The sequence below is a fragment of the Odocoileus virginianus genome, chromosome 1 (genome assembly GCF_023699985.2).
Source record: "Odocoileus virginianus isolate 20LAN1187 ecotype Illinois chromosome 1, Ovbor_1.2, whole genome shotgun sequence".
NCBI lineage: Eukaryota > Metazoa > Chordata > Mammalia > Artiodactyla > Cervidae > Odocoileus > Odocoileus virginianus.
This window is the reverse complement of record NC_069674.1, coordinates 5086282-5111777: the sequence shown is the minus strand read 5'-3', so window position 1 is coordinate 5111777 and position 25496 is coordinate 5086282. Positions and strand designations below refer to the sequence as shown.

At 44.5% G+C, this 25496-nt stretch overlaps 1 protein-coding gene across 22 annotated transcripts in view; it reads right to left on the bottom strand.

Moving 5' to 3' along the window:
• Positions 1–25496, bottom strand: part of KMT2C (lysine methyltransferase 2C) — a 260160-nt gene that overhangs the window by 18246 nt on the left and 216418 nt on the right. For 17 of the 22 annotated variants that reach the window (XR_011482353.1, XM_070451133.1, XM_070451344.1 and 14 more), the window contains 11 exons: positions 25048–25230; positions 22794–24665; positions 22069–22361; positions 18467–20292; positions 17265–17376; positions 14830–14908; positions 13270–13333; positions 11228–11460; positions 5982–7673; positions 1552–1764; positions 705–869 (listed from right to left, as the gene is read on the bottom strand). Coding sequence is in view for 21 of the 22 variants with exons in the window: in XM_070451133.1 (XP_070307234.1) it covers positions 705–869; positions 1552–1764; positions 5982–7673; positions 11228–11460; positions 13270–13333; positions 14830–14908; positions 17265–17376; positions 18467–20292; positions 22069–22361; positions 22794–24665; positions 25048–25230 (6732 nt within the window). In the remaining variant the exon portion in view is untranslated. Of the gene's footprint in view, positions 1–704; positions 870–1551; positions 1765–5981; positions 7674–11227; positions 11461–13269; positions 13334–14829; positions 14909–17264; positions 17377–18466; positions 20293–22068; positions 22362–22793; positions 24666–25047; positions 25231–25496 lie in introns of those variants that run through there. The other 5 variants (XM_070451691.1, XM_070451739.1, XM_070451918.1 and 2 more) reach the window with 3 other exon arrangements.

The window sequence follows — 25496 nt, the reverse complement described above, 5'->3', positions numbered from 1 at the left end:
CCGCATCAGAAGAGAAGGAGTTTACAAGAGTCAGGAGAGGTTCTAACTGGAGAGGAGTGGACCACGATAACACACAGAGCACAAGAGAAGGACATTAACACTGAAGAAGAGAAGCCCCCGGGGCACTGATGATGCTCTCCAGCAGTTTTGAAAAAAAAAAAAAAAAAAGATCACTTTACACAAGTCAGATGTGAAGTCAAGATATCTAGTGAGCCTATCCTAAAACTTTGTTAAAAAAAAAATACCAAAGGATAAACATGGTTTAGTTTGGTATTATTTTAACAGCCTAAGGATTAATGCATAGTTGCAATTCGTACCTAAATTATTAGACTTAACACATTTTTCAGGGTTTTTCACTGTATTTTTTAGGGTAAATTCCTAACTACATTTTTTTATTCTATTTACTATGAATTCGGATTCATCTTAAGAATTAATAAAGATTTCTAAGACACTTAAGTATTTTCCCCTACCACAGAAACACATAATGGATGTTTTTTTCACAGTGTGTATTCTCACCTATACAAAAATTTCAGAAGTTTATACTGGAAAACACTTTACTTGGTAAAAACCTTTGAGTTGAACTCAAGTTTAAATGGAACTTGGAAGATTAGATGTAAACTGGATGGAAAACGAGACCAGCTCTACCAGTTCGGCTATGGTATCCAAAAGAGGAGGCAAGGCAACACCTTGGCAGAGAAACATACCTTGTAGATCAACTGAGAATAGTAATCCGAAACCCCTTCAAGGGCGGCACTGCCAAAAGCTCCTAGAAGTCGATTCCCACTATTAAACTGGCCACTGCCGTAAGGAAGAAAGTGGGCAAAGTTCACTCCAATGACCGGTTCCATTAGAGGGAGCAGAGAGAGCTGCTATTGAAAAACACATTTAAGAGTAATGTACACGATAAACAAAACAAGTGTTTCTCCATTTTCCTAAGACCCAAGGCAACTCAGTCAAATAAGGCTTGAGAAAAATAAGACTTAAAAATTTCAAGTGTCAAAATGCTGGAATAAGTGAGAGAGACTACAGGATCTTTTTGAGATATACTTAAAAATGAGCCTTATCCTCATCTGTCTTAAAGAGATGCTGCCCGGCATCTAGCAAGAAAAACACCTTCCTTCTCCCAGCTCAGCAAGACTCGGGGCAGACTTGAGGCTCGGCGCCCCCAGCGGCCCTCTCAGCAGCTGTCTCCCACCTTCTGTGACGGCCACGAAGGTGTAAGGATGGACTTTACTACGGGAGAGACCAACGCCTGCGTTTCTCTGCGTCCTGAGCCACAAGGAATGTGGACAGAATTTTCCTGGGTGCTGAGGCTGCTCCCTTAGAACGTAAGTAAATCTCGACAATCCAGCTATTTTACTGTAATTTTGGGGTGCCAATAGAGGAGGTGCAATTTGCTTGCAAACAGGAAATCTATTAGGCTCCTTGTTGAGATATCTCTTACCCCTCTACGTTTTGGAAATGATGGCAACCAAGAGAGTTATATAGGGCTGAAAAAGCATCTGATGTCTCACTTCCTTGAAATTTACAGGGGCTCTCCGGGAGACTCACCTGTTTGAGGTGGGTGAAGGTGTCGCCAGTGGAGTACAGAGCTTGTCTCTCCTCGTCTTCCTTTTTTCTCTTCTTTGACCGAGGCGCCGCTTTCTCCCCAGTCCTCTGAGTCCTTTTGCTTCGCTGTTTCTTGGTTTCACTTCCTCCATCTGTTTTTGGCAACTGGTTGTTGCCACATCCAAAACCACCTTGCACTTGAGCCCCCAAAGTTTGCTAATGTAATTGGAAAGGTTAAGAAAGAAGTGAACCATCCATGTGCTTGATTTCAATTCCTGCTAACCCAGCTCCATCCTAAGACACACACTCCCAAGATGGGTACCCCAAGCTAAGGAGGGAAGATGATGGTCTCAAAAGGCCAGCCTCCTGAGAACAGCATCCCCCTTTTCAGACACGACTCTCAGGTACAGAAACCAGTAACAGCTGCAAAGCTTGGCGAGTGAGCAGAGCTCATCCCCTTTCAGAGAAGCGCAACCCTGGCCTGCCCGCCTGCCCTGGAGCTGCTGACAGTCCGGAGCCCCTCTTCTCTGGGCTTGGGAACAGGTGCCCTGAGTGAAGGCTGTGCCGGTCTCTGCACGGTGGTCATGGTGCCTTATCTGGGCTCGCCTTAGGAAGGGGTGAAGTACAGGTGTTTGGAAACCACTGTTAGGCCCAGAAAAGCATCACAGACTCTGTCTCTCAGCCGAGAGGTCCAGCTAGCCTCAGAGAGTGATGGAAACACACATGCTTCATCCCAGTGAGTTCACAGTCACACATCTGACTAACAACCACTACACACTTCAACACAGTTAACAAGTAAGCCTTTCCTTTACTTTCATCTTTATGGCTAAGAATAAATCAGGCACTGAAGAAGTTTTTAAGGGCAGGGCTACCAATACCTTAAAAATATGGGACTCTCTTTAGGAGCCTTTATTTCTAAACTTGACACTCAATACTTTGCTACAGGCAACTACAGTTCCTAGACTTACCTTAATGTGCTCCGCACTGAATCTTTGGGGGTTTACAGATTATAGTCTAAATAACATCGTGCATAGGTGGCAACATTTTCCTGTACAAGGCCAAAAATTAAGTATCTTATCACCGACTCAACAGGCATGAGTTTGAGCAAACTCGGGGAGATGGTGAAAGACTGGAAAGCCTGATGTGTTGCAGTCTATGGGGTCTCAAAGAGTGGACACAACTGAGCGACTGAACAACAACAAATATCTTATGTTTTGCAGACCATACACGTCTGTTACAAACACTCCACTCTCTGCCCCGGGCACTACAAAATCAAGTACAGCAACCCATATACTGATGAGTTTGGCTCTGGGCTAATAAAATACTTTGAATTCATGGACACCAACCTTGAAGATCAGAGTTTTCATGTGCTGTGAAACATCACTGTTTCATATTCTCTTCAACCATTAAAAAAAACGCAAAAACAACTCTTAGCTCATATAAACGAGGCTGTGGCAACAGGCACACAGTGCCCACCCCAGGGCTGACCTGAGGTTCTCCAAGGGAGGTCCCCAGGGAGGCAGAGAGCAGCCCCCAGGACGGGTGAACTCTCTCTGGTCCCACCCCAGACCTGCCGGATGTGAACCCGGGGCGGGGCCAGTCAGTGGTTTAACAAGCCCTCCACAGGTGACTCTGGACCCTGGCCTCCAGCTATGCCCAGGTGAGTGTGAATCACCTGGGATCTTGTTAAAACCACATTCTGATTGGTATGTCGGTGCTCGGAGCACAAGATTCCGCTTCCTAAACAGCTCCCAGATGAAGCTGATCCCCAAGGACCGCATGGTGAGCAGCATGGGGCAAGGCCCGAGCACCTCTCTGTCGCTGTTCTCCAGTCACCAAGCCACGTCTGACTCTTCTGCGACCCTATGGACTGCAGTCCACCAGCTCCTTGTCCATGGGATTTCCCAGGTAATAATACTGGAGTGGGTTGCCATTTCCTTCTCCAGGGAATCTTCTTGACCCAGGAATCGAACCCAGGTCTCCTGAACTGGCAGGCAGGTTCTTTACCCCGAGCCACCAGGGAAGCCCCAAGCACTTCTTACTGGCTTATAAAAGAAGGATAATGCAACTGCTTGTTATATGTGCAGCGTCAGGCCCTGTAAGTGCCTAAGAGACTTCTCCCGTCCTCACAATGACCCTAAAAACCAGTCATTACTATACTTCAAAGAATACTTTTAATTATAGAAGAACACAAAAAATTAAAAATCATCCAAAAGTTTGCCTGAGATAGGAACAGTTCACATTTTAATGTTTCCAATCTTTTATCTATGCTTACATATACTATGATAAAAACACAATGAACCATACTCAATATTCTTTTATTCTGGTGGCTGTCTTTTAAACTTGACATGTGGTTTGTCCCCTGTGACATTAAACATTCACACATAGCACAAATTTTAATGGCTGCAAAAAATCTGTATATCATTCATATATATATTATGGAAACATCAAATCAGTACCTAGAGTAGTGGATTTAGGTTGCTTTCTCTCCTTCGTATCTATCAGTAGAGACAAAGCCATTCAGTTGCTTTCTGTGTGGTCACGTCCCTGCACCTACTAGAATGTTACATTCCCCCCGCGTGGTTACCAGGTGGTCACAGGTATGCACCATCTTTCAGAACGTCACAAGCACAGGGTGTTTCCTAATTATTTTAATCCTTGCGACAGCCCACTGACAGAGAGCATTACCGGTCCTGTTTTGCAGGGGCAGAGTCTGAGGCACAGAAAGCCTGACCTGCCCAGGCTGCACGCTGGAAAGAGAGGAGACATGGCCTTGATGCAAACTGGGGGTGACCACTTCATGTCAGCACAGGCTTCACCCCAACACTACAAGTAATGGCCACTTCTGTGAGGGAAAGCAGTTTCGGCACGGAGGAAGACGGGGCAGTCCAACTACGGCCACAACAGCTTCTCCTTAAGCGTGACTACAAAGTAAATGGATTTCACCATCTGTAACATGGGAGTAATAACTGCGCTTGTGTTACCTCGGGGCAAGTGCTCAGCACAGTGTAACCCCTGGAATGTGGTTAAGAAGGCATCACCCTAGTAACCTAGGGCCCTGCTCCTCGCTGCTTCCCAGGCAAACATGTGACACAGTCCAGACATTTATACACATATATACACTAGCTGACCTCACCCTTGTTCCGTCACAACACCCAGCGTCAACATTTTTTACACATAATTGCTAGTGGTGTTAGGACAAACTTCAACCACCGAGTACCGACTCTGTGGCAAGCACCAAGTCAGGCATGGAGGACAGAAGGGGGCTTGGGGTGCAGCCTACGCCTCCAGGAGTCGCCTGTTCAGAGGTGCTAGACGCTGCCACATGAGCACATGGGCACTCGATCACTGGCTGGGCTGAGAGAGTACATGGAGAAGATGATTCCAGAACTGAGTTTTGAAAGACAAAGGCACTGGCTAGATGTGAATTCTGTAAGACCTGGGACTGCAAGGCGCCCAGGCTTCCCAGGGGCAGAGAAGGCAACAGAGTAAGCAGCAATAGAGCAGGCCCCTGGGCTGATGACAAACATGACTGAAAACCTTGCCACCACCAAAATCCACAAAATTCGTATTGAATCTCTGGAATTAGCACTCAGTCTCTACTGAATCAGACAAATAAAGAGAAAACAAAGAGTAAGCCAATACTTGCAAAATGAAAGGCTCCATGAACAACTGCACACAAGGCCAACTAAATTCACCAGTCTACTCCATTCAGTTAAAAAACAGAAAGAAAACCTAATTTGAGAAGCTCTGTAGGGAATTTATGAATACAATAGTAATAGTACTGCAACTTTTGAAAGATAAGACAAGTAGATAAACTCCTACAACCGAAAAAAACCTGCTGTGGGAAATATCTCAGGGAAGTTCACTGGAATGCAGGAGATGGAATCTTGTAGGAGTATTTACAAGAAAATTCTGTACGCAAAAGAAGCAGCAAATCCAGTGTTCTGTAACTCAAAAAGAGCAAAATACTAACACATGGAAAACCACAAAGGTAAAGTAACATCTACACGTTAAGACCGTGTGTGTATAACATGAAGTATGAACACTCTGAAACAGAATGGATCCCCCGTATGCATTACAGGGGTGCGTTAGCTACTTTCTGTTATTTCCAAGAAGTTAATTGAAACTGCACTCAATCTGCAATTAGGACACATAGACACTTCTTTGCTCCAGTTAGATCCACTCAACGTGGTAATAATCAGCTGATGGGAATATGTGAGGTATGAAATGCACTACCCTACAGATCTCTGATTTTTGAAAAACATAATAAATTATTGCTTGATAATAATTTATGGGTATAAATAAAAAACTGAGGTCCATATTTTTTCCTCAAGAATAAAAAGGTTATAAAAGGTTGGCACTAATCTGTTGTAACCGTAATGTGAATAAAAGAGGACAAAGGACGCTGTGGTTTTCCTGGCCATACTTACCACGTCAGCTGGGTTCTGCCTCTCGACCAGTTTGCTGTCCTTCGTAGAATCCTCTTCTGAACAAAAACCACCTTCGGGTTTCTGATTTAAAAGGGAAGATGCCTTTTTATTTTTCAGCAGGTGCTTCAGAAGCTCATTGCCCGAGTCCCCTTTGGTAGCAGGAGCCCCGGCGGGTCGGGGAGGGCTGTGCGCGGGGCAGGCGGTGGCAGCCGCGGCCTGCTCCTCAGCCTGATCCCCGGGGAGCTGCTCAGCTTCAGGCGCCCCCCGGCCCAGGCCCTGCTCCAGCTCGGGGGTCTCCAGTTTTGCCTCTTGGGCGGGGGTCTCCACGGAGAGCTTCTCCGCCTCTGACTCTGCATAGGTCTGCTGATCTGGGTTTCCCTGTGCGAAGTCCCCACCGGGCGGCTGGGCCTCTGGCTCAGCGCACAGCGGGCCTGCTGCCACGCTGGGCGGGGACAGGCCCGCGGGCTCTGGCGCCTCGGGTCCCACCAGCTGCGAGGGCTCGCTGGGCGCGGGCGCGGTAGGTGTGGAGGTAGCTTCTGGGACGCTCGGGGTCGGCGGAGCGGTGACATCCGAGTGGGGGGTGGACGGTGCCTTGGCCGACTCGGCGTCCTCGTCCTTCTTCTTCTTCCGGGTCCTCTTCTTTTTCCCTTTCTCTTCTGGGATTATGTCAGAATACAGCTGGATAAGCGACTGCGCTGAGCCTGGGTAGCTCTGTCCCTGGGTGATGGCCGGGTCCTGGCTGCCAGGGAGACCGCTGCTGGCTGCAGGGGGTGCCGTGGGGAGAGCAGGTGCAAACGGCGGCCTCGCGGGGGACGGCTGGAACCCGGGCCCGGGAAGACCTGCGTGGACCTGCTTCACGGGGTGGAAACTCGGGCTTCCCCCTGGAATAGAGGGCGATTCGGGAACAAAGGAGGGCGGTCCTGTCGGCCTTCTCTCGTTGGTCTGCAGGAAACCTGGGGCGGGGGGTGAACTAAGAGAGGCCTGCTGCATACTCTGGGGCTGCACCGCCTGCCCCATCTGGTGCTGAGGGGACGGCGGGAGGGGCCGCGGGGGCGGCACAAAGTCGCGGGGAAGGTCCGAGCTGTAGAACGGGAGCTGGGACGCGGGCGGCCGGCTGCTCAGCTCCGAGCCCATCAGGCCGTGCTGCTCCAGCTCCAGCCGCTGCTGCAAAGCCCTCTGTCTGTCGACTTCCTGCATGAGCTGGATCCGCTGTCTCTCCTGCTGTTCCCGGAGACGTTCCTTACGTTCTCGTTCTTGAAAACTTTCACTAAACGGGTTATTGTCGTCAAATTCCACCCGTGGTGGCGGTCCACTCTGGGGATTTGCATTTGACACAGCCCCTGGGGCTGGTGTGCAAGTTTTTATTGGTAACTGTGCAACCGGAGGCTGAATCCTAGGAGGGTTGAGAGGGAGGTGAGGAGCAGCACTGGGAGGTTGCCACCCAGGTAAGCTGGGCATTCTGGCTGGGCTGGTGTGGCCAGGCATGACTGCGGGGTGCTGCAGCTGCGGGGGCACCACGGGGAAGCTGGGCTGGCTCATGGCAGGCGGGGGGGCACCCGGAACCAGGGGCGGCTGGGGCTGGACACCAGGCAGAACGGTGGGCGGGGGGGCCATTGCACATTGCTGCTGCTGCTGCTGCTTAATCCGGTAATCTTCAATCAACTCAGCATGCTCTTTCTGTTGTTTACGAATCTGGAATCATAAAAGTAAGTCTTGCTCATTATATATGTACTACAGGCTTTACAAACACTGGCTGATGATAAAGGTGCAGGTTACACAGAAGGCAATTAGATCTTATAGAGGCAAAATTATTTTGCTTATTAGGCAATGGCAAACATCACCCCCCTCCAAAAAACTCATCAACTAAAACTGCCAATCTTTTCGATAATAAGATGTTTCTAAATAGGAAATACCAAAAACAAATTTGAAAAACATTTTTTGATAATAATATTAAGAAAATCTTACTCTGAAAATCATAAATTTTTTAAAGTATTAAAAAAAAAGACAATAGGGGATTCCCCAGAAGTTCAGCGGTTAGGACTCCACACTTTTCACTGCTGTGGCAGAGTTCAAACCCTCGCTGGGGAACTAAAGTCCCACACAGTATGTGCCGTGGACAAAACAAAACCCATAAACAAAGGTTATACAGAAATTAGCTAATTGTGATGCCTTAGAGGTTACATTTGGAGAAGGCAATGGCACCCCACTCCAGTACTCTTGCCTGGAAAATCCCATGGACAGAGGAGGCTGGTGGGCTGCAGTCCATGGGGTCACTAAGAGTCAGACACGACTGAGCGACTTCACTCTCACTTTTCACTCTCATGCCTTGGAGAAGGAAATGGCAACCCACTCCAGTGTTCTTGCCTGGAGAATCCCAGGGATGGCGGAGCCTGGTGGGCTGCCATCTATGGGGTTGCACAGAGTCGGACACGACTGAAGTGACTTAAGTAGCAGAGGTTACATTAATACATAAGGTTAGACTAACTATGAGATTTAACTCAAACTTTAACCATTTAAATGCGAAGATTTCATTTAAGTATACAAAATTGTACAACATGTTAAAAAAAAGATGAATTAGTAGTGCACATACCACACCCTCCCATCCATGTTAAAAAGACTAGATTGGTGAAACCCCTTGAAATTAAATGGGTATAACTTCTGAAATATGGAGACGCTCCAGGGTGTTATTTGAATACCTCCTACTAGGCTCCTAACACCATGGCTGACTCGTGTCAGCGAGCTCATCCCAGACCCCTGGTGGCCCCGAGGGCAGACGTTGGGGACCGCCCTGAGGACACAGCGCCCCACACAGGGAGCTGGGAGGCAGGACCGCGAGACGCCCGTGTTCTCCACAGCGGCTGCATTTCCTCACACTGGGCTTATGCACTGACCCAAACACTGACACATTTTCAACTTATTAGTCAACGGGTTCCCAGGCCGGCTGGTATGCTCGCTGCACACACTGTTTGGGTCTGTTTCCCAGTAGCTGTTTCCTACCTGTTCTCTTCTCTCTCCTGACTGGCTTCCTACTAGAACTGAGGAAGTCACCACTGGACTTTGGTGAAGGAGAATGAACACACATCAAGCACCCAGAACACGATCTGGAATACAGAAGGTGCTGAGCCAGGCCTCTCCCAGGACATTTTAAAATTCTCTTAAAAACACTGTCATTAACTGCTTATCTTAATGAGATTACACTGGATTGCCGCCAACTATGTAACAGATGATGTGTCCCATTTTCCAAGTATAGCATTAATTTCTAAATAGGATTTAATCCACGTATATGCGAAAACTAGGCCCTCATCATAAAAAATTTATAGAAATGTAACAGAAGGCAATAACAAAGATGAAAATAATTTATAAAAGAATCCTTAAAAGCATATTTACTTGCAGTAAAAAAATGGTCCCAGAAACTGAATTGAAAGAGAAATGAAACCTCACTCTGGACGAATCTTAGCTTTAAACAAGGGGATCATACTGTAATCGCCAGGGGGCTGCAGAGAATATGGGGAGACAGCATCACTGACTCAATGGATGTGAATTTGAGCAAACTCTGGGAGACAGTCAAGGACAGGAGAGCCTGGCATGCTACAGAACACAGAGTTTCAATGAGTTAGTGACAACACAGCTTGCAGATAAAATGCCCGAGTCCAAACCCTTACTCTTCTCATCAGCTATCTCACCCATCTCCACAATGACTCAGTAGATTATCTTTTGTTGTTCAGTTGCTAAGTGATGTCTGACTCTTTGGGACCCTATGAATTGTAGCACATCAGGCTTCCCTGTCCTTCAGTATCTCCCGGAGCTTGCTCAAACTCATGTCCATTGAGTCAATGATGTGATCCAACCACTCATCCTCTGTCATCCCCTTTCCTTCTGCCCTCAATCTTTCCTGTATAAAGTGGTGAGAATACCCCCTTGTTCAGAAGGTTAGGTAAGACAGGGGATGTGACTAACTTTCTTATGCAGAAAGCTCTTCTGTGATTTTTACCAAGTCAATCAAACTACTCTTAGAAACTATTAACTTGGAGAATAAAATCTATGTTGACAATCAAAAACAAGATGGACCTTTCTGATGTATAATTCTATGAATTTCAACACAGGTGAAGACCAGTATGGCCATCACCACAATCAAGAAACAGGCTACTACCCCTTTGTAATCAAATCCTCCTCTCCCAGCTCGAGGCCCTGGCAACCACTAAACTATTGTCCAACTATGTAGTTCTGTCATTTCAAGAATTTTCTATAAATGGAATCAATACATAACTTTTTGGGATTAGCTTCTTTTACTCAGTACAACGCTCTTGCTGTATCTACCCCAGCTGTGGTGTATTTCAGCAGTTCCATTCTTTTTGATTGCTGAATAAGTATTTCATCATTCGAATGTGCCACGCTTTGTCCAAACATTCACCACCAAAGGATGGTTCGGGGGGACGTGGGGGTGTCCCAGTTTTTGGTGACTATGTTAGAGATGCTGTCTGTATGTGTACTCACAAGTTTTGGGTGAACCTAAGTTTTTAATTCAAGTAAATACCTAAGAGGGTCCCCTTTATGGATTTTGAACACTATTACTGTTTTATTTTAAATAAAAAGCTCAAGTTTTACCTCTTTGTAAGTATAACTGCTATTTCAGTATGAACATTCTGAGAACCATCAGGTCTATAATGGAAGATAACAACAAACTGGTCTTGTATTTCAGGAGTGAGTCCTTTACAGTCAATGTATATTAAGATCAGAATACTGAGAGGGAACACTAATAAAAACACAGTATGAAAAAAACCCCAGCAGAATGATTAAAAAATGCTATATCTGAAACTCCACTGGAGACTAGGGAACCAAAGACAGGGCAAGGCAAAGGTGAACTCCAAGTACTGAGAGAAAATCGAGGCTCGCGCCATGTGCTATCTCTAGGAAAGCTGAAGACTCTGCATGGTGACCCCTCAGTGCAGGGAAAGCACTTCAATTCCTCTAGCTCCATCAGCTTTAGCAGGGTTTCCTACCAGAGCACGGACACGGTTCCTCTAAGTCAGGTCCAGGACCACGCGTCTCGTCAGAAGCACTCACGCAGTGCATGACTCTGGGGCAAGGACTGGGGCAGTCACTCCCTCAGTGAGAGGTCTGAGAGCTGTCATTTCCGACAGCGCGCTTCTGTGTGCCACTTAGCACCAACCAAATCCATTCATAGCACCGACCAAATCCATTCATAATTAGTCAAGAGCAGACTGTTTGGCCAAGCTATGTGTTACCTGTTCCAGCTGCTTCTGAACCATGCTCTGCTGCTCGGTGACATGCTTGAGCTGCTCGGCGTCCTCCTCTGGGAACTCTCGCCCAGCCTTTTTGGCGGTACGCTGCTTAGCTGAAAGGGCCTTCTTGGATTTCCTGTGCGCGCCAATTTGTTCTTCAAGATATTTCTGCTGCATCTGAAGAAGCTGTTGGGTCTCCTGAAGCCATTCTTCATACTGTTTACGTTGTGAATCATCTGAGGAAAAAAATTAAAATTCATCTGTGTTAATTTTCTAAAGAGTTCAATACAAGATACACAAATCCATTTTGTAAGGGAACAGTTTCATCATGACCTTGTCATACGTATTTTGAAAACACAATACTAAATTTTAGACCATAATACACCTATAGAGTAGAAGATTTTAGAAAAATATTTAAGAAAACTAAAGAATGCATATTCTTAGGACACAGGCTAACCTCATAAATACTATAAACCCAATCTCTGAGAAGCAGACGACTTATCTGATAGGATACTTTTCATCTACTACATTATTGAAATCTCTGACCCAAAAGCCACTATTTACTGAAATAAACTACATTTGTATTTGATTAACTCAGCTTTACAGATTTTGAAGAGACGAAGTGAGACACAGCCTGCCAACGTCCAGAGCATGGGTCAGGTATCATTTCCCATGCTAATTTTCCTACGTTGATAAGGTTTCCTCTATTTCTAAACAGTGAAAACGTGTCCTGAATTAACAGGGAAAGAACCTAGAAGGTTTTAGAAATGACCAATATGAAGTCTGTTTCATAAAGGAACTCTGTAAGTTAAAAAAACTGATGATTTTTAAGAATTTTGTCATTTATATTTCTATAAATAAGCCATTAACCAAGTAAAATCTTTTCCACTTGTATGACTGTCATTAATATCTCCCCAAACAGTTGTATCTCTTCATCTTGTAGCAATATTCCTACTTTATTCTTTGAGGGCACTTTACTTCACTGATGCCAAGTTAAGGGGAAAAAAAAAAGTCATCTTATGTTGTGAAATTCAGAATATACCGTTTTGACTCACTTTAAGACAAAGAAATGAATAAATACAATTCCAAGAAGGACATTAGCTGAAAAATTACATCAATGATTTAACAGAGTATCATCATACATTAAGAATCCACCCAAAGTCAATGGGCACAATAAAGCCAGAAAAAGCCAGTTGGTTATAGTAGTTCACTTGTTTTTAAGGCAAATATGTATTCAAATTATAATCATTAATGAAAGGGGAATTTCAAAAGGTTGGACTTTGGGTTTGTTCTTAAACCCAGAAGTTCCGTCCGTGTATGAACTTGAATCTCGTCTACTAAATTTGCAGGGCATTGTTCTAGAACAGGCTTTTTCACAAGATTTCAGAAGTTCTGCTTCTGGTAGAATGAGACCTACCGCAAGGAAAGCCTTTCTGGTTTCTGGAACCAGGAGAGCAGAGGTGAGCAAAATGAAAAATAACGGTGAAAAAAAAGTTAGCTAGACAGTCTGGAGAGTTCAGAAAGGTTCAGTCTGGGGAGAACTTTAAACGCTATCCTGAAGCACCGTGGGACCCCTGAAGGTAACTAGGAGGATGTGGTAGCATCCTGCATCCCTGACTTCACACCATGCTGCTAAACCCGGCTCCTCTTTAAGCACACGCCCTTTGCTGTTCCCATTTGGTGTCCTTGTCACTGACACAGACAGTCATTAGAAAAGAAGTGGTTTTATGCCACAGATTGTAAAGTGCCCAGTCTATATACAAAAATAGCAACACTGAAGAGAATGGGGGAGATGATTTTTCTCTATTAAAATACTCATCTCTAACCATAAGTATTCATGCACAGAAAAAAGAAAAGCAAAGCAATGAAAGACATGCCTTGAGGAAGAGGACCCTAATAGGGCAGCAGTGATGTTTAATAAAAGATTGAGGGCACTTTGACTTCAAATAACACACCTACACTAACTCCAAGATTTTAGAAGAACACAGATATAGTGCAAACCAGCAATCCCCAGAGAACACGTAACTGATTAGATTTATACTTACTGACAAAGCCTGGACCAAAATTTGGAGGATTAGGCCTAGAAATCTGATGTGTTATACTGCCATCCTAAAATAAGTAAAATTTACAAATAGGTTTATTCCACATTTCAGTTAAAGGGGGACAAAAACTTAAAAAAAGGAAAAAGAAGTGGAAGGGAAAAAACTTTAATTTCTTATGACATCTTTGAAGCTTTCATTTCGATAAAAAGTAGAATGAATTTTGTGGTGACAACCTACTTTTTGAAAATTTTAAACTACTTCTGAACTGTTATATTTGCTAGGTCTCAGTTGAAAAACAATTATTTTTGAACTAAGAGGTTATTCATCAAAAATATGATAGTAGGGCAAATCAAATAGTACTTAGCTAAAGATTCACATAAAACCCTACTTTGTGATCAAATCTACCTGGTTTCTTCAGCAACTAAGACATAGAAACACGGGTTCCAGATTTACTAAATTCCACTTCACAAAGTTATTTATAAACGAGAACCAGTATCTCTAACAGGCACAAATAATAAAATAAATATGCATTAATTTAAATATTACTATCATTTTCTAGTTGAATGTCATTTTTCCCAGGGAGATTGAGTAAATAGTTATCATCTCACAATTCCCTGGTAACAATCTGATAAATAAAATTAACTTTGAAAAAGCATTTACTGAGTTCTCACAAATTCTGTTAGACATGAGCTGTAGACAAACGACGACAAATATCAGCACCCAGAATGCACTAAATGTAAACCATAAAATCCTGCAAAGCAGGTGGTGTAACAGTCAACAGATCAGAAAACGGAGGCTAAAAAGTTTGCCCCCAAATCCTTATAAACTCAGTGAAAATCAGATTAAACTCAGCTATGAAGCCTATGTTTCTTCAACAGTGTCAGATGGCTCTTTTTAAATGAAAATACAATTATCAGCATAATAAATCTAAAGCAGGGCAAAAAGAAGGTGCCCAAAAGACATGTAGAAAGTAGGTAGTTTTCTCTCTTTTTTTTCCCCCCCAGGCAGAACTTGGTGAAAAGAAAAACTGCAAACACAATATAAAGTATACTTCTGACTTTCCTGGACATCACTTGACACTAAATATTTACACTTAAAGCTGACTACTGTGAATGTTAAGTACTTCAAAAAATAATAAGGAATAAATTGTAGCACGTGACTGTATCTAAATAAAATGACTATAATCATTGTTTTCTGCAATTTGTAGCAGTTTGACATTTAAATGTAATGAGTGAATTCTAAAATGCTGGATGTGAAAACGTCTCCATGGAGTTAAAAGTAAATGAAACCAAACCCTAAAGACCCTAAGCATCTGGCTTCCCTCCAAGTGACCTTCTAACCTTAAACATACAGATCCTTTTCAGAAACTGCCAACGTTTTAACCTTAACTTGTCTTGCCCTTAAAAAAACAGTAAAGTATCTTATTTCTGCCGAGTCGGTAACAGAGTGTGGCAGTGTCCTAGAACCTGCACTGGTTCCTACAAGTGGCCTCGCTGTGAAGGCTAGGACACACCCAGGGAAAGGCACTGGAGCTCGAGAGTGACGAGTGACAGGCGGCAATACCTGAGCAACGGCCTGTGGCAGGAGGGTCTGGCCGTCCCCACTCTGTGTCCCGGTCACGGCCTGGCCCATGAAGGGGAACCTGCAGAAAGAAAGACTGAGCATCAAAGAAATATTTGGAACTAACATCATCTTTAGGTACTTAACCATTTTCTCTTCCAGGGAAGGAGGAGTAATGGCAATGTGTGTCTTGTCAAAAACACTTACTCAGGCCCTGTATTTTTGTGCCCCAACCTACTACACGATTCTGTGGAGTGCACATTCTTCCTACTCGTTTAACTTATGATGAAAGGGAAGATCCAGAGAGATTAACTTTCCCCACAGGGACTAGTGTGGTTGCATTGCCCGTGAGGCTGTCTCAGAGGGTCCACTCTATTATGTGTCTCATTATACATTAAAATTAATTCAAATCTTTTAGAAAATAATGAAGGCATAGTTTTCTTAGAATTTATGTAATCAAGCTGTTTATTCTGATCTTTATTTAAAACAAAAGATGTATCTCAATTATTAAGAAGCTTCATATATCTTTATGCCTCAAAGTTAGAGCAAATCAAAAACTGGTCAGACCAAGAAAAAGTCTAGATGGTTAAAAAGTTATCTGGCAAAGTGTTACCTATTCCAGTTAAAAAACTTCAGAAACATTACTGCTTTGAATGAAAACACTGCATGTAGAGTTACCAAATGCTTCAACATATATCTTCCAAATTATTTATCGAACATTATAATTAATGTCTTAAGTAGATAAGTATGCCTAACATTATAATTAATGTCTAAGCAGAATTTGGAACACATGCTTTTAAATTTTTTACTCAGCTTTTTGATTCATCTGTTGCCCCCTGGCCCCACTACAGCCTGGGGTGGAATGGTCTCTCAATCCGCAGAGCACTCGCTGTCCATCACCCTCGGTCAACTTATGCCACCACATGGAGGAGGGACCATCATCTCTGCCTCTTCAAAGATCTCAGCAGAAGCACTAACAACTCGCCAGGTGACTAACACATCAGTGTATCTAAGTGGTAGAGACCTGATGTTGAAGGAGCAAGGGTTTCGAATCTCAGGTCTGTATTTTAAAGTAAGTGCAGAATTAAATTTCCTTCTATTTTGACTACAGGCAGCAAACTACAGTATTATCAGCAGTACTGTGACTTTTCACAAACAGAACTTGTTATTTTCATGGCAAAAGTTGTTGCACAAACCCAATCAGTCATTTAGGTTCATCACATCATTCTTTTGAAGTTACGGTAGTTATTACACCTATTGCCAAATTTATTCATGTATTAGAGAAGCACATACACTGTAACTTTCACATTTAAATAGCTGTATTTCAAATATAATTGATCTCCTCTGTAATATTATGTTTTTGGTTTGGCATTAAAATATTCTGAGGAGTTCAAAGGCTTTACTGGAATGTCAAAAAAGTCCACGACATAAAAAAGTTAAGAACCCTCATGACAGAGAAAGTGTTCACAGACGCTGTGCATGCAAGTCATTACAGTCTCTTCTTTGATCTCAACAATGCTTCTCAACCATTTCCAAAGTATCCAACAAAGCACCTTTGAAGAACTGTGTTTAAATTCATGTAGACTTCATATTCAATTCCACGATCATCCACACTCAACAAGCAATTAGGCTAAATTGAGGCTCTATGCCTACTCTATGGACAGAGGTTCTCAAACAGCAATATACAAAAGAATCACCCATGGTGCGCGCTAAAACTACAAGCACCATCTCCAGATACTCTGATTCAGTAAGTCTGCGGTTGAGGAAAGGAAACTACATTTTTTTAAAAAGCTACCACATAATTCTGATGATGGTCCACAATCAGAACTTAAGAAACACTGCCTGTTGTTATTTAACACCCCCTTGGGGGGTGTAAATAATTTCAGAAATTCAGAGAGTCGAGTAACTCATAATCTTCTCTAATGTATAATTTTCACATTTTTTCCTATTAATAGTGAAAAGGCTTATAAAGTTTCAAAGTGCTAACTCTCACATGTCCTCTGATGGAATAAAAGACCTTCAGACTAACACACTATCTTCTGTTCTCAGCAGAGAACAGTTTAATGTCTGTTTTCCTGCTCACCCTTGCCTACTGAGGATGAAGCATGTCCCAAGCAGTTTTTGGTCAGCATTACCTACTCCAAAGTATTTAAACAAGCATGTACTTAAATATGTTGAATTTCCTGCTTAGTCAAGTCAATCTTGCACACCATTCTATAATGCTTTATTATGTTTACCCTGAAACGAATGAAAATTCAATCTCTACATTCGTACAGCATTTTGCTTTTGATCATATTCAGCTGACATCACAACCAATTGGAATAATTACTGTTCATTCCTAGAATACAAGTTTTGCGTCACTATAGGCTCCTTCTAGTAACTGGTAATAATTTCATGCATTTTGACGCACAGTAACAATGAGAAACATCTTTACCTACCTGTTCATAACCATTGGTGGCATGCCCATATTGTTCTGTGCCATTACTTTATTTATGCCCTTAAGGGCCACCATTTTGGCTTTCATTATAGGATCTGTGATTGCATCAAAATCTAAAGAAGAAACATATTTTAAAGTTACTTATTTCACAGTACTTTGTTCAAGTGACACTAACAAGTAACGTAATTGTCAGAAACATTACATAACTTAAGACTCTTATTCCTTGTTATTTAATAATCATTATTATAGGTCTCTATACTAGGTAAAAAATTATGAGAACCTCATCCTGAATTTACTCCCATCTAAGTGATCAACACATTTAATACCTTAGTCCTGCAAGAATCTAAACAAGATATCTGTCAAATACTGGCATAAGGGAAATGATAGCAGTAACCTAAAGTGATGCAATTCCATTCACCTAAACTTTCACAAGGCTCAGCAGAATGTTCCACCATGATGAGGATTTGCACTTATTACAAATACTAAGGAATACTGCTAAACTGGTTATTACTTAAGAGAAAAATGTATCAAGTTCTTACAATAAGGATAGGTTAAGGGAAAAGACCTCTTTGTATATAGAAATGGGCTAAAATGATGGAACTGGTAATGAATGTAGGACAGAAGGTCAATTTTATTGTTTAGAAAAAGAAGCATTCAAAAGAAAAGAAAGGATTTCTTGGACACGTGTCCTTTGATCGCTAGTTCTTTCTCTTAGAGGCACTCAGGCATTTTTAGAGTATTGCTGGTTTTTTTTTTTTTGGGGGGGGGGGGGAATGTTCCCCCAAATTAGTAAGCTACTGAAATATGTTGAAGAGCTTTATATGACTAAAAGAACTGCCAAGCATTCATTGTACAAGTGAGAAGTTTACTCCTAGCATAATTTCTTTAAATTCACCTTTCAATGACTGAAAATACCTGGCAATAATGGTTAGAAGGAAGGAACCAAAAAAGATTTATTTCTATTAAGTCATCCCATAAAAAATAGAATTGAGAACATCTGAAACTCCAGGAGTTTAATTTCTTGATTTACTGAGGAGGAACCTTAAAACTCTTAGTTTCATCTCAAAGCTGAAGAAGGAACAGAAATACAACCCTCAGTACTCTAGTTCACATGTAATTTTAATATAGAAAAAAGCTTGTAAGCATATCGCATTCCACCCAAAGCCCACGGTAATTATTTCTGAAACTCGGAGGAACTCCTACCGATATTAGGGAAGAATGGCTCAGACCGCTGACGGATCATGGCTTGCATCTGTCTCTGCTGCTGCTGTTCTTGTCTCTCTTGATCCAAAAGATCCTGCAGAAGTAGAGGCTGCTCCTCCAGAAGAAGGGGCCTCTCTCTGCTCTGCTGGGCTAACGTCTGAGGAATCATTAGCTGCTGGGCTCCAGACATGCCACTGGTCCCAGGCTGACTCGACAGGGACACAGGCTGACTGGCAGGTTTGCCTGTCCCAAAACTGTGGTTTACTGGCGGCTGGCCCTGAATGAAGCCTGGGTTTACCTGCACACCCTGAGGGAAAGCATGGTTTAGTCGAGGGACTACTGCCACGTTAGAATTCATGGTATTATCCAAAACATGACCAGGCGGTGTTATCAGAGGGGGAGGCAAACTTGACACATGGCCGGACGGGGAGGCCGGCAAAGTTGTTGCTGGAGATGCCAACGGCCTCATGTCTGCAGTATCAGGTTTTTCGTTAGCAAGTAAACTGGAGAGAACTGGAGCTGGCCCAGGGACGCCGCACGGGGTGACGGCCTCTTCAGCGGGCAGCTGAGGGGCCCCACGAGCCACGCCGGGGTTGGGGCCAGGCGTCTCTTGGGTAGTCCCTTTCTCCAGCAGGTCTGCATCGCGGGGCTGCACAGGAGCCTCGTCCCCGTCAGCCTTGTCCAGAGGGGCAGGGGCCGGCGGGCAGGGGGGGTCAACAGTATCTTTACCCTCCTCACTTTTCTCACTTTCACATTTGGCTTCCCCTTTAGAATTTGGAGACAGTACTTCCGTTTTTATCTCGCTGCTGACAGTGGATTTTTTCCAAGGAGAAGGCTTATCAGAAGGAACCACACTTTTGTTCTCTTGCTCCTTTTTTTCGGGTTCAACAGATACACATTGATTATCTAACTTGTCGTCAATTGGGACACTGAGGTCCAGTTCCTCATTGAACATGCTTTTCTTGTCTCCCAGGTCAAGTTCCGGGTCTGTATAGGCGATGATATCGAACTCTCCCGACCGTAAAAGGTCATCCAGGTTGGGGTCATTAGCTTCCAAATTCCCCAGAGTATCCAATTCGTCCCCCTTGCCGTCCTCTGTATCCAGGTTTAAATTTTCAAGATCCTCGTCATCTAAGTCTTTGACTTCAACCCCTTCGAGGTCTTTAACATCGAGTTCTTTGACAGATGGGTCATCAGAATCAAGCTTTTCTTCGAGACCATCAGAAGGCTGGGTGGTTATCTGTAAATTTTCAGACGTCATTTCAGCTGGCACAGAGGCTGACAAAGGGGCCTCTGAGAACTCGCCACCCAAGGGATGACTCAGAGACCTCATGACCACAGCAGACGGATGGACAGCATGGCTCGGCTCCTGCTGAGACGGCGGCACTTGCTCCAAATTTGGGTGCAGGGGCAGCTGAGGAGGGAGACCTTGGGAGGGTCGTCTCATGGGGTCTGGGGGTCTGGGGCCTGGGAAGTCTGGCCGGGGAATGAAGCTCCCATGGCGGGGATGGGATGGTGCCTCAATGATGTTGCTAGGAGCAGCAGGGAAGGGCAGCCGGGGCCTCCCGTCTGGGGCCCGGTGCCTCAGCTCAATGAAAGCCTGGCCCAGTATGTTATGCTGCTGAACTGGCAGGCTCTGTGCTGGAAAATGTGCAGGAAGTCCACCAGGATTATTCATTGGTGAGTTATTTAAAGGCCTGGGCATATCTACAGACAGAGACCTTCTGAGCTGTGGAGGAACTCCAGATCCTTGCATTTGTTGAGGTGGTACAAGGAAGCGTTCCTGACCTGACAAGGTGCCATGACCACCTCCTGGAAATCCAAACCTACAAGAAGAAATAAATAACACAGATAGTTAACATAAAGTATTGTACTGAATTCAGAGTTAGGTTGATAAAAGGGAAGTTTTAGATTAAATACTGATAGGACTCCCCTGGTGGCTCAGATGGTAAAGAACCTGTCTGCAACGTGGGAGACCCGGGTTCGATCCCTGGCTTGGGAAGAACCTCTGGAGAAGGAAATGGCAACCCAGTTCCTTCAGCACTTTTGTACTTCAGTACTTTTGCCAGGAAAATCCCATGGACAGAGGAGCCTGGTGGGCTGCAGTCCATGAGGTCACAAACAGTCAGACATGACTGAGTAAGTACACAAAATGTTGCCAAATGTAATAATGACTTAGCAAAAACAAAATTATCACCATTAGAAAGTATTTATAAAGAATCTATATGAACAAATTTTTTGCCAAATACTCAACAGTAAATACCATACCTGAGCTCTGATGACATCTAACAGACACCATAAACAAAGACAAAGGAAAACAAACAAGTAGATGGAATCGGTTGTTTACAAATCAGCATATATTACTGGAGTTGCAAAGGCAGCTATGATATGGAGGAAGCTGATTTAGGGGGACGCTTGAATAGGAGGTCTAATGAATTTTACCAGACACTTCAGGTCTCTGCACATAAGAAAACAAAGGCATGATGACTGGACAGATTAACCTGTTTGCTCAAAGAATGAGAACCAGGGGTGGTAAGACAAGAATGATAGGCATTATTTGTAAAGACTCAGTAAATGAATGAATTACAGAAAAACTTTTATTTATATTGTACCTCATCCGAGAAAGAAAGAAAGGCAAGTTACAAACAAATATGGGTTTTCCAGGTGGTGCTAGTGGCAAAGAACACGCTTGTCAATGCAGAAGACTTAAAGAGGCACTGGTTCCAACTCTGGGTTGGGAAGATCCCCTGGAGGAAGGCATGGCAACCTACTCCAGTATTCTTGCCTGGAGAACCTCATGGACAGAGGAGCCTGGCGAGCTACAGTCCATGGGGACTGAAGCCACTTAACACGTACAAATAAATATAAACAGAGAAACAGGCATAAAGTAAGGAGAAAGAAAAAAAAAAAACAAGGGGAAGACTTTAACATGAAGGTAAGTATTAGACTAAAAAATATATCTGATAAAATGAAGAGCATGCGTTAAAGAAATGCCTCCTCATTACAACTCAGGCCCACATTTGGCTTTGACCATTCTACTAGCCATTTCAAAAGAGAAAACCACTAATTTTACAACCCTATTTCATTCATGAGAAGTTCCTACAGGAAATCATCCTTTCGATTTGGAAATTTCCATGAATATTTACAGTGTAAATTAAAAATCTAAGAAGAAAATAATTCACATCACATACTGGACTGAATATGGCAGTAACATATTAGAGATTTGATTAGTCTGATAAACAATATCATTGTGGCTGTAAGGTAATGCTAGTACAGTCAATATTTAATAACAAAGGGAATGTTTTTAGTCTGTAGAGTACTTAGAGGTTTAGAAAAAAATCTATGACCTCTCATTAGTGGAAAATAACATTGATTTTATCTCAAAGGAATCAAGAAGGAAAACCGAGCAACGAGGTCTTGATGAAGAGTCATGTCAAAGAATACACGAATGTACAAAACGCCAAATCACGCTGTGGTACACTGGGAACTACGCAGCACTGCGAATTAGCCACACTTCAATTAGAAAGGGCAAGAAGAAGTCCTTTCAGGTGGGTGTCCCCTTCTGTTGGCAGTTTACTCTGGCATGAAATGAAAAGCCTTACCTGAATCCATGCGGCCTCACCCCCATACCGCTGACATCAGGAGGATAGACTCCACGGGCCTCCTTCGGGAAAACGGTGTATCGAGGTCCCAGAGGAGGGACCATGGGAGACCTGACGCTCCCAGGGTAGGGGGGTGGAGGCCGGGCAAACGCCTGGCCGACGCTCTCCGGCTGCCAGTGTGGTGGGGGCCCCGGGTGGGGCACTGCTCCTGGGTCCTGGGCCCCCTTCTCCTGCCGGCCAGCCATCTTCTTCTGCTGCTGCTGCTGGAGGATGATCTCACGGAGCTTCTGTCGCTGGATGTAAGGAAACGCAAGGTGACTGGGACTTCTTCTGACCCGTGCCTTTTTCAGCCTCAATGATTCTAATACTTCACTATGGTACTATTTGAATCTTAATATTTCAAAATATGATAAAACACGAGTTAAACTTAAATAGTCAATAGGTTTTAAAAAATAAACATGATTTGGGTTCTTTTCCTTGCCATATAACCACCACAGAACTGAAGCTTTCATATTTAAGAATTCCCCTACAAACTCATGAAGACTGAAATTAGGTAAAAGAGTAAGTCCAATTCACTCGTGTTGATTCTACCAATTTCACTTTTCTTTGCAGTATGACAAATTCTACTGAAAAGATCGGCTTTAACATCTGTATATAAGTTACTCGATAAAACAGCTTTCTCAAATAATACATCTAAGAAAACTAAGAAGATTCAAGCTGTTTACCTGTCTCAGTTTCTCTGTATCAGCCTGGGACATGTTGACAGTGCTCTGCGTGTCGGTGACCCCTGAGGTGGGTACGGGTCCGGGAAGCTGGGAGACACCGGAGAACTGCTGGCCTTGTGGAGTCATGGGCGTGTTGGAAGGTGCCCCGAAGCTTCCCTCAGACCCAGGCCGTGGCTGATCAGCATCATGGGCAACCTGACTTGTTCCAAAAGCATCAGGCTGCGGTCTTGGAGTCATGGGAGGCTGATCATAGGGGTCACGGGGAGCAGATGGGGAAACACGGCTAAAAGTGTCGGAAAGACCAGGACCAGGCGGCCTGGGAGTCTGGGAACAAGCATCAGGCGGCCTTACCAGAGGGCCAGGTAAGGCTGCTCCTCGATTGTGTGCTTGCAGGAAAGGATCCTGGTTCGGCATGAGGGCTGGTCTTGTCGAAGACCTAGTAAAACCCTCTGAAATCCTTGGCCGTAGTGCTGCTGGTGTTTGCGAGTAAGGAACAGACATTCCAGGTCTTGGCGTTCCAGGAGGATGAGCATATGGGTCAGAATGCCTCTGACTGGCTGCAGATGCAGCAAATAAGTCTGCTTGTGCAGATGGCCGTGGGGTTGGTGGCTGCTGACTATATGGATCCATCGTGGTGGGCCGGGGAGTTCCAGGAGGTTGAGAATAGGGGTCTGGGTTGGAGCGAGATGTTCCTGGGGGCTGGGAATAGGAATCTACAACAGGTCGTGGAGTTCCTGGAGGCTGGGAATACGGGTCCTGAGATGTTGGCCTTGATATGGGTCCAGGCTGGGAAAAAGCCCTCGAGGGATGGGAGAAAGATTCATTCATTGCTGGATGCGGGGTGAGGGGAGGCTGGCTATAGGGATCACTGGACTGGTTATGAGAAAAGCTGTCTACAGGTCGTGGTGTCAATGCGGGCCTTTCATAAGGGTCGATGGACAATCGCCTTGGTGCCTGGGACACTGGCCCGTAAGGATCCTGGGAGGGAGGAGGGGGCTGCATCGGAGCTTTAAAAGGGCTGGGACCACCATCGAGAGGAGCAGGTGTCAACAAGGGTCGAGCATACGGGTCAGGGATCCGCTGTCTCTGAAACACATCTGCCCGAGATGGTTTGGGGAAGTGGTCACTGGTGCCAGGGGCGAGAGGGCCTTGTGAGGTCTGCTCAGAAACGGCAGGAGACCGGGGCAGGCCAAGGGGCTTGGGAAATGGCTCTGTCATCACAGGCCGAGGGGTGTCTGGAGGCTTTGCATAGGGGTCACTGCCTGCCGCAGAGGCGGTGCATGCCTCTCGGACCGGGGACGGCCGGTTGGCCGCGGCCTCGCCCATCTGAGGCGGCCTGGAGCCCGAAGCCAGCGGCCCACAGTTCTCTGCCAGCGCAGAGTTTCTTCTGGGAAAGCCGTGGCCCCCGGGAGGCGGCCGTGGGGTACCCACCATTTTCGCGTAAGGGTCCACTGGAGACGGGGGTCGGGAGTTAGACGATCCAGGGGAAAACACCTGTGGGGATGGGGGCTGAGAAGGCTGAGCCTGAGGCAGACTCTCCTGCGCCGACAGCCGCGAGGGCGCCGGGGGAGGCGGGGGAGCTTGCGGCTTCACAAACACGTCATCTGAGGAGGCGGGGGTGGGGGTGCTGGGCAGCGGCTTTGTAAACAGGTCCTTGTGGAATGACTGGGCGGGAGACAGACTTCCATTGCCGGGCTGCGGGGTCAGGGGACTCTGGATCCCGCTACTGGGCGTGTCAGAGCCGGACTGGCCCATCGCAGGCTGCGCGCCGCCGAACTGCTGCTGCTGCTGCTGCTGCTGCTCGCTCTTCACCTGCTCCAGCTTCTGCGTGGCTTCGATCTTGGCCTGCTGCTTGCTTTTCTGACGCATTTGCTGTTGAAACAGGAAAACAAGCCTATGTTTAAGGAAGAATATAGCACCCCCGTGGGGTGAGGTGGGGGCAACAGAAAATGTGTTTGCTGTCATCAGTTTCCAGATTGCTCCTGTATTAAATTATAAATTCCTAAAGAAGGGAGAGAGCTATTCACCCGAGCATACCTAATGTCCACAAAAGTATATTGCTTATAGTATTTACTGTAACTTCCCAAAGTTAACATAAATGTATTTTACTGAAAAAAGGAAAGCCTATTTTTAATCGGATTTTTATATTCTAGAAAGAACTGTATCTGAAACGATGACATAAATAGCTTTTCTCAAAAACCAAAAAACCAACTTAAAAAGTCAATTCTTAAAAATAAACCCAAAAGACACACACCTGTCTGAACTTCCATTCCTGTTCATGTTCCGATTCTCTTTGCTTTAGTGGATCTTTAAAAAGATCGGAATCTATGCGAGAGCTGGGATCGATGCTGTCTTGCTGCTGCTGCCTTTTCATGGAATCATTTGACATCTGTACTTTATTAATGCGTAAAGCAGCTCTGTTATCTCTGGCTTTTTGCTTTGAAAAAAGGAGAAGAAGATTACCTCCCAGTATATGTTAAAACTAGAAAAACTATGACAAACTTTATCATACCAAAGCAAGAAAATGTCAGGTTAAATAGTTGAAATATTATCCTTGAGAACTTACAGTCTCTTACATGAAAAGATAGACGCTACCCCAAATCCCCCTTTCATAAGGCATGTTTCCATTGAGGACTTATTTCCATCTCTCTATTTGAACAAGGTTAGAGAACCCAGGTGTAATCTAACATTTTTCAATCCTAA